Here is a 9,217-nt window from a genome sequence, read left to right on the forward strand (position 1 = left end):
GCACTTTTATGTCGAAAGCATACGGACGACAAGTTCCGGATCATCCTGCTTATAATCGACGGCGTGGTTGGAAGCTGTGACAATGCGACGACGACGTTTAGTTCATCGGCACAATCTTGTTTCCGGTCCCGCAATGACACGTGCGAGACACCCTCGGTATCGCCAGCCGCCTGGTGAGGAAATGTAATCACCATATCGTGAAGACTGCTTCTGCCTTCCACCGTAGTGGAGAAGAAAGGTCCATATGAGTCTATGAAGACATACATTTGGCTCCTCTTCAGATCTCTACCAAGACTCCTCGGAGATTGAAATACGAAGCCACTATATCGACGTAAACGCTGCGCTTTGATTTGAGTAAATTGGTCGCCATCATCTTGGTGTATACTAAAATTGCACGCTCTTTTCAACCATACACGCAAAGCCATTACTCGTCGCCAAGGCTGTCCATAGCCGTTGCCCAGCCATCGCGGGCATCTCTACCATGTACCCGTCGATTTGACCAAACCTAAAGGATGCTCGTGAGCTAGTGCCCCACCGCATTTGGAACTGGTCGCTCAGAATCGCGAAGGTATCACATCACGTATAGGATATCAGTGTCTGGAGAAGGATGTTAGAACACATCAACGATACTCACGGGCAGTTGTTCTTAACTCACTCAGCGGGTGACTGCAACTAAGCTGGGGCTTCTGACTATATTTTCCCTCCAACTCGTCACGAATGCTGTTGAGCAATTGCACATAACTCTGGTTCGGGTTCTTCTTCAGAGCACTAATGAATGCATACGACATAGCGCCAGTAGCCTGGCTAGCGATTGTGGCGTCAGCGCTAGAATATGTCAGCTTCCTTGAAGGCGAATGGGTTTCGGTTACGCACGAAGTTTGATCGTCTTTGCTCCCAGACCACATTATAACATCCGCAGGCGAAGTCTTGGTGCGCATGTTCTTTTGGAAGACGTCGTCGCCGGTAGTAAGTTTCTTCAGAAGGCCAGCACCCGTGGAAAACATGCCCCCAATATCTTTCCTGGCATATGCTCCAACAATGCCCAATAATCCTGCACCAGCCTCTTTTGCAAGATTTGGTTCTTTGAGGACGCCTTGTGTGGAGTAGATGTACGGTAAATCTAATGCGGACCCGGAGTGGCAAGAGTCGAAGATTGCTGTAAGCCTAACGCCTGCTTGTAATGGCTGAACCCTGTGTTGTAATCAGTGGTCGCACTATGTGTCAAGCATTCAACGTACATTATTCTGTGCATCTCATCATCGACAATGTGGCCCGCGGTACGGAAATCCACTGGATAAATAACTTCGTCGTAGCCATCTTCTTCGTCGCCATCAAGATCTTTGGTTTGGCCACCGTGGCCGGAGTAGTGGAAAAATAGCGAATCGTCGGGTCTGGCATCCTTGACTAGCCAGTGCATAGCACGGAGGATATTCTGCTTGGTGGGTTGACTCATCGGATTCTGCTGGTCATCGGTCAGGATAACCATGTCCTCCCGCTTATAGCGAAAGAAGCCGTTCAGGTAATTTGACATGTTCTTCACATCATTGATGCATCCGCGCAGCTGACCGCGCTGATTGAAGTAGTTGATGCCGATGAGTAGTGCTTTGCGACGACCATTGCACGCAGAGTACCGGAAATGGTAATTCGAGGGAGCACCATGGCCAAATGCCTGTTCTTGCTGCGGAGGCGGTGGAGGCGCATTATGGTTCCCTTGTGTCCATTGGTTGCTATTCACAGTTGGCATTCGTCCTACTACCAATCAGTTACGTGCGTTTGGTGCTCATGAAGAAGATTTGTTTACCAGGTTGTGGATATTGACCTGGGGGTGGGCCTTGGGGCTGGTTGTTCGGCGGAGGGTAGTTGTTGTACTGCTGTGGAGGAGGAGTCTATCTTCAATATCAGTCCTGTAACAGGCCTTGTCAAGGAAACATAAAACAAACGTTCTGGTACCCGCCGGGTGGGCCTTGAGGCGGATAGCCTTGGTAATTCTGCGGTCTGAGACTTGTCAGCCTGCACCTGAGAAACAAACCACACCTTTCCTGCCTCGCTCCAACAAATAAAAGATGTGCTCTTACGGTCCGTATTGTTGTGGTGGAGGACTGTTATACAGCTGCGGCGGCGGACCTCCATATTGCGCCGGAGGACCATAGTTTTGAGGCGGCTGGCCATAATTCTGGACAGGAGGATATCCGCCACCTCCTTGGTGAGACTGTCCACCCGAATAGTGACCTCCGGGAAACTGATTATAAGACATCGAGGGGCGCAGAGGATATGGAACGAGAGAGGTGTGTCAAGCGTTCAGCAGGCGAAGGGATGTAGGGGAGAAGGAGGCTAGGACGACGATACGTAAATAGAAGAGTAATGGGATTTCGTGAGAATAGTCAAAGTTTTGAGCGTCGTAGGTAGGGCGGAAGTTCACGATTCGGTTGTGTGCGAGGTACTGATGGCTGGAGGGATATTACGGCGGGGTAGTAGGGTCTGGAGCTGACCTAGCTGACGATGCGTATGCGTACAGGAGAGGATGACACAGCTTGGAAGGTGGATGACTGACACAAGTATGGCAGGTAGAATGCTGTATATATATGGAGATGGTAAAAGAGAAATGAAGCCGTAGATATTGAATTGAAGGGCCGCAGCTGTACAAGAGAGTAGAAAAAAAAGATGTGGTTGACAACCTCGAAACAAACGTCTCTAGCTTTGTTCGACCTCCAGCTCTCGTCTCTACGCCTGCATGCGCGGATATGATTGGCCACCGACAGATGGATTGGGAGGTTTGGGTCGTTGGCATATGCATATACACTTCATACAATTATCCTTCTCTGTCTCATTGGCTGTATCGAGGCTACATCATGCATAGCAGCAATCGCCAGCGCACTCTTGCTCAAGCTCCGCCAGGCTCTACACATATGACCCCAGAACGAACTCCCCTCCCCTTTAGCGGCCTCGCCGAATCTTCGCCATAATCGCCTCCGTATGTGTCCATACTTATCCTTACCCTACATCACTAATATCGTACCCGCGTCGGGCTATTCCACGAATCATCGGCTTGATAATTATACGGCGAAAAGCCTTCACAGCGGATCCCCACAGACACTAGGCATACCGACATGGCCGCTCGTCCGCCCAATGTAGTTGCATAGCCATCGCTCACTCTTGACGGGCTCCGTCCCTGGTCGGCAGTACTTCGTTACAATTGTTTCGTTACAGTCCCTCGGGAAGTGATATCGGAGCTGGTTCTGGGGCTGAGCTTGCGTTTTTGCGAACGCGCGACTCAAATTGCCACGCCATGAGGTACAGTCGAGACTCGCACGATAGCTGATATAGCGATAAATTTGGTATAACCATAGCTTTTCTTTGGCTACTTAACTGGGCAGGCGTATTTAGCTAACATCCCGATATCTAATAGATCGCCTTCTTTTAGCCCCATTATCGATATATTAAGTCGTAAAATAGGTATAGAATAGGTATTGACGGGCCGGGAGATGGCTCTTGATGGAGGTAGCCAATCAATACCTAGGAGGTAAGCTTACGTAAGAACCGACTGTACGATAATCTCCCTAAAACGATGTCATTGACGTGATCGGATTCGTATCGTTATAGCGAGTTTGACTGTACATGTATTGCCTTTACTGTGACCCGATCCATGAAGAGCGTTCAAGCGGTCTTTTTTTGTGGTTAAATTGCAACTGGATTGGGACAGGGACTTCTTTTATGCCATTACGCGCGCGCAAATCCCCGCTACTTGAGAAGAGAGCCACACTTCTTTTCACAATTGCAATCATCTACAGCGGTGATAACAGGCCATCTGATCTTACCACCATGTGGGTTGCGTTGCAAGACAAGAGTTGGCTACTACTATATTTTGCCAGAAGGCTGTGGACGTCCTCCAGTTCCCGGAAACGAACCTGATCGCAGAAGCGCCACATCCCAATCCCCCAGCCCGAGTCATTTCAGTCACAATATTTCATGTGAAGCGCATGGTGCTCAGGTGTGTATATAGATTGGGGTTAGAAAGGCTGGAGCCCGGGATGCGTTTATGGTGCCATTCTAGGGTGAATTGGATCAAGAGGATGTCAGGAGGGATGGAGGTGCTGAGATCTAAGTTTTAGAAGGTTGATGTTCCCGCTGACTGAGTAAGCAATAAAATTAAGCATACGGCCGGGGGTGTTGAGTGTTGTCTAGCTGGGGAAGAAGGTGAAGAGCTGAGCTACGTCACGGAGTCTTCTGAGGCGCTAGTACCTGGGTCTGCGAATGCCAGTACTTCTGAGCGGTCGTCGTACTTCATCATTTTGGAAACCTGTGAAGACGCTCATTGTTAGGCTTACAGGTGTTTTGATGGCATGTCCAGACTTGTTCTCTGACCTCTTTACAAGCCAACTTGTAAATGATTCTCGAGGAAGACACGAGGGGCAGCGACTGTCAGCTGACTGATTTATGCAACGATTTACATATTGAGAGGCCGGTATTTCACTTCGATGGCCGAAGAAGACATTTAGACCGACTTCAAGTCTTCAAGGAAATAAACGACGCGTACAAGATGCATAAGCAGCCCCTGAATAATAGAGTGGAATTTACGAGCCAGTGTCACCAATACTTCTGTGAGGAGAAGAATATGCCTCTTGTAGCCACTATCATGAGAGTAGGCAGGAAGGGCCGGAGCCCTTGAGGCGTAAAACATGAAAAGTCCAAATGGAAAGATCTTAGGTAAGTTGGTCAAATCATATCAAGGTAGAAAGGTCTTGCAAAGCCAAGATGTTGTCTCGTGGAGCAGAAATGAGAGGCTTCCGGAAAAGAACGGACGTTTGGGGACGAGCACGGTTAGGCGAGGATCAAGTTCGAAAGAGCCCTTCCTGGATCTTGTAGGGAGGTAAAGAAACCATTGTTGTTCAGACATAGACTCAGCTTCTCTCAGACTTCTTGCTGAGTCAGGATCTTTCTTGATGATTTCTTTGAGGAAAGAGCATGACGTGTTCGCCATTTCTTCCGGAATTGACCGTCCTGATTTCCATAATAGAAGATTTCACCCCATCCTGTGCTTGTATATTTCGATTCTCTGATCTACCTTCGACGACTAGCTGAGCCAAAACCCTCTCATTTCTATCATACCTGCTGATGCTGTATCGGTTCCTTTCCTTGTAAACTCCTTCCTATTACTTCTAACTTATCTTTGGCTCACACCTGGTCACCTTATTGTTGCGTTCCCCATGGCAACCTATCCTTTCATTCCATATCCCACTGAGGATGAATGGGCTTCGCTCGACAGCTACCAAGCAACCACTCGCGACTTCGATGGTACGCCGTTTCTCCTGGTAGGAAGACTCAATGAAAGCACGCCACGACCTGGCACTCCAGTCTATGGAAATGCTAGGGCTCAGATACGCATGTCATCGAAGAGAGGACCAATCCTCGAGTACCCGGCGAAGCTAGTCGATGACAATGGCCGGCCATTCTGCACTGTAGACATTCCTCACTACTGTCAAGACGATGCAGATACAATCAGCATTCCAAAATGTAACTTGTTCTCGGCATTAGATACTGATATCCCGCGGAAGCTTTACAATCCGAATAATCTGACTGCCACAACAACACTATGGAGCATCATTGCAGGCCTGCTGGAGTCGCAAGAGAAGAATGTGCGCTTCAGCCTGAGATGTGAGATGCAGAACAGATACCCTCCTCCGTCTGGACAGCCACCAAGGAAACTTAGTGCTTTGCCGGAGGCTCGCAAGCCATCCGCTTTGGCCATACCGAGTCCTGTTGAGGTATGGCTCCTTTCGCAACGCTGAATCTATTTGAGCTCACATCCTGTCAGGAAGCTCTATCCGTGATCTCATCACCTCCGTCAGAACCTGAGTCCCGAAGAGAGCCATATCTGGAGTCTGAAATCGAGCCCGTGGCTCTCTGTCAATGCGGTAATCCACTTCCTCCTCGAAAGGCGGCGACATTACCTCCAGAAATACCATCGAGGAGAGAGAGTGTTGCTCGGATTGCTTCTCCCCCAAGATCACCAATGGAAGCTTCACCCACACCGAGTGTGCCACAATCTGTCCAGCCCTCTCGTCATGCGAGTCTTATGTCTGCTCACCCACAGTCCCGACAGCCCAGTATCGCACCACCAACACGTCAACCATCGACATATGAGCCAGTTTCTTCGCGGCGACCGACTATCGCACCTCAAACTCAACAGCCTACCATCATTGCAGACACTATGCCTCTACGACGTGCGACTACAGTGCCTGCATCTCGGCAGCCCAGTCTGGCTCCTGCACGTGCGCCTTCACGTCAACCAAGTGTCGCACCTGCAGTAGATAAATCTCCCTTCAGTGATCCACTACAAGGACCACCTCAAAGACGCAAGAAAGTGCCTGGACACGGGACCTCGCCTGCTTTGGCACCGTCTGTTTCGACCGAATCAAATGATACGACTCTGCCAGACGTGCCACCTCCACCAACACCTCCCCCATTGCCACCTGCTTCTGCTCCGACTGGCACGATCCACCCCCGGGTATCTATAATCCCTCCACTCCGCCTCGCAAGTCGCGAGCCTACTCTAGTAGGTAGTCCAAAAGTTGCACCTGCTCTCGAAACCTCGCTGACCGAGCCCGCATTCCCTTCGCCACCGCGGATAGGTCGTGTTCCAACAATTCTTTCCAAACTTCAGAATCAGCCTGACTTTGATCTAAAGCCAACGCCCGGTCGTCGTGAGTCCGCGGTACCCGCAAAGAAGCTGCCTCCGTTGACACGAGATGATCGCGATAAAGCGTCGCCTCTAGACGATTTAAGGAAAGCGCTAAAGAATCGACGGCTGAATCATCGACAACGGAATGTCAATGATGAAACTTTGACCATCATGACAGAAGCTTTAGCAGCACTGGAGCAAAGTACGAGAAGTGCGCTAAATATCAATGATCAAATGGATGACGAGAAAGCTATGGAGGTTAACAAAGAAGTTGCACAGGATCTTGAACGGTTAAAGCAGCAGTTTGGTGAGGACCTAGTAGGCGCACTGAAGAAATTAGATGACGGCGAGTCTTGGTGAAAGAAGCCGGTGTGCTCTTGAATCTTGCCTTTTTATCATGAAGCCGAGAGGAATACATGTCTTTCTTTCAGTACATGTGTCTACTAATCTCTCTGATATCAGATATCAGTGAATATGGCCGACGTTACTGGACTGTTGTAAGTAAGTCCTGTGTTCTACTCCACACCATCTTCTGTTGTATCCAAGAACGGCCGGAAAGCTGCAAACTCCAAGAACTTCCTCGTCTTGGCCTGATTCATTGGCTCCATACCCCCATCCGCTTTCTTCAATGCCTCTAAATACGCCGGCCTCTTCGCTACATCGCTTAGATACCTCAAAATATTCTTAAAAGGGGCCAGGTTCACAGGATAAAATCCACGCATGGTCGTCAAAGTGAACACCGTCATCGCGTCCGCCGCACTAAGCTCCTCGCCAGCTAGATACCTGGTCTTTGAAAGTCGATTGTCGACGAGCTTCAGAGCGTTCTTGAACTTATCGCCGAAGCGCTTGCCGATAGCCGAATCGTTTTGACCCGCGAAGCCTAGAGACATGCTGCGACCTAGGCCAGGTTGTAGCGTGCCATTAGCGTAGTGTAGCCAGGATAAATAGGGCACATAGTCCGGGTCGCCCGGGGTTCGGATCATTCGTGTCCCAGGCGCTTTGCCAGAATACACGGACAGGATGTAATCGACGATGGCCATGGATTCGAAGAGCTCCACAGGTGGAGACATATTGGTGTCGCGGAAGAAAGGGGCTGTGCCGGTTGATGTCTGAGATTATTAGGAAATGTACCTTGAATCGGCGATGATATGATAGATGAAGACGCACAATCTTTTTGAGTTCTTCAGGAGAGCCACCGCTTTCAGGGTCCCGCTGGAAGATTTTGAGGTCGTAGGGAACTTGCATTTCCTTAGAGACATTTAGAATTCACAGGATTCTGAAGTTCAAGAGGAGGGCAGAGGAACCTCTAAAAGCCAGACAACCCTTTCGCTCTGACTGAGGTGCAGATGATACACTTCGAGAGGCATAATGGTCGTGTGTCTGATGGTGAATATGCTGTTAGGCTTGAGAATGATATGCTAGAGGTGATATTGTCTGAAGAATAGACAGCTAGGCACTTTACCGTATCTATATTGGACCATGATGACCAATAGAGCGTTTCGTTCGAACTATTGCTCCTGACGTAGCCTAAACGCTTTCCAACTTGTATAGCCGGCTGGGATGAGTGACGTCATAGGTTGAATGAAAGTGATATATCACGTGATTTCAGCGTGACCCGAAAATTTGAGAATCCGTCTACCTCCAGCGTCAATTACGAACAACAGATGCGTCCAGCCGCGCACGAACCTTCGATTCTCATCTTCTGACTTGGTAGAAAAGGTATTATGAAAGAGCAAGGTCATGACGGGCTAGGATTGCAGATTTGTAAATGACACTTGGGTACACCCGCTTTCGCATTTGCGTTTAAAACGGCTTCTACGTCTTCTCTGAATATTGCAGAGCCCTATGAAGTGCTTCAGACCACGGTTGAACTTTTCCAGTTCCAGACGAAATTTAAGGCGCTGGCGTGCGTTCACAATGAGCAATGATACACAACGCGTGTAAAGCACGCGTCTTTTTCTGCTTGTGGAGAGGCTCCGCGGTTGGAAGCACCGGAAACGTCGATCTTCCACCATTTCTAACATGTTGTAATCATGTTTGTCGTGTAGTCTATGCTCAAGCAGTCCCTGTAGACTGTTTGCTGAGGCACAAGACGCATGCAACCATGCTGCAGCCGCTATGCTTGTGCTTCCTTCCATATTATATGCCGGATGCGTCGGCTCCCAATCGCGGCGATTGTACGACTTTTGACTTATTTGGTTCCATCCGCAGATTTCCCGAGTACTTCGTGACCGGTCGCTCTACATGTTATCTCGTACGCTATTGATGGCTTTGCTCTTTGTACTTCTGCTCCCGTGAGGTCGAGCAGTCTGCCTTGAAGTATGCCTCATAGAGCACTTTGATATATGGTGCAGCATATCATTACATTCGCGAAACGCTTCATATCGAGATTATCTCCTATGCCAGAAGTCAATGAGCATGAAGATTTATCTTTCCCACAGATGTTATTTCTATAGATACGCGAACCGTGTGTCTCATCTGCAATATCCCGTGCACACAAGGTATTGTGATGAAGTTTAAGTCAACCAACACCTTTTA

At 49.1% G+C, this 9,217-nt stretch overlaps 3 protein-coding genes across 3 annotated transcripts; 1 reads left to right on the forward strand and 2 right to left on the reverse strand.

Moving 5' to 3' along the window:
- Positions 1–172: 172 nt before the first annotated feature.
- Positions 173–2,356, reverse strand: EJ05DRAFT_381412 (uncharacterized protein). Its single transcript, XM_033741235.1, has 7 exons — positions 2,076–2,356; positions 1,941–1,995; positions 1,802–1,886; positions 1,239–1,752; positions 874–1,191; positions 656–825; positions 173–597 (listed from the first exon to the last, which is right to left on the reverse strand). Exons 1-7 carry the CDS (start codon positions 2,252–2,254, stop codon positions 572–574), a joined length of 1,347 nt encoding a protein of 448 aa, XP_033600678.1. The 5' UTR covers positions 2,255–2,356; the 3' UTR covers positions 173–571.
- A 2,635-nt stretch (positions 2,357–4,991) lies between these two features.
- EJ05DRAFT_538451 (uncharacterized protein) lies at positions 4,992–7,039 on the forward strand (the record flags this gene model as incomplete). The annotated part of the gene is made up of 2 exons (XM_033749454.1): positions 4,992–5,762; positions 5,813–7,039. The coding sequence occupies exons 1-2, from the start codon at positions 5,205–5,207 to the stop codon at positions 7,037–7,039; spliced, it is 1,785 nt and encodes a 594-aa protein (XP_033600679.1). The 5' UTR covers positions 4,992–5,204.
- A 155-nt stretch (positions 7,040–7,194) lies between these two features.
- Positions 7,195–8,046, reverse strand: EJ05DRAFT_493112 (glutathione S-transferase; the record flags this gene model as incomplete). The annotated part of the gene is made up of 3 exons (XM_033746092.1): positions 7,195–7,788; positions 7,847–7,927; positions 7,984–8,046. 3 exons carry the CDS (start codon positions 8,044–8,046, stop codon positions 7,195–7,197), a joined length of 738 nt encoding a protein of 245 aa, XP_033600680.1.
- Positions 8,047–9,217: the final 1,171 nt, after the last annotated feature.

The sequence above is a fragment of the Pseudovirgaria hyperparasitica genome (genome assembly GCF_010093815.1).
Source record: "Pseudovirgaria hyperparasitica strain CBS 121739 unplaced genomic scaffold EJ05scaffold_8, whole genome shotgun sequence".
NCBI lineage: Eukaryota > Fungi > Ascomycota > Dothideomycetes > Acrospermales > Acrospermaceae > Pseudovirgaria > Pseudovirgaria hyperparasitica.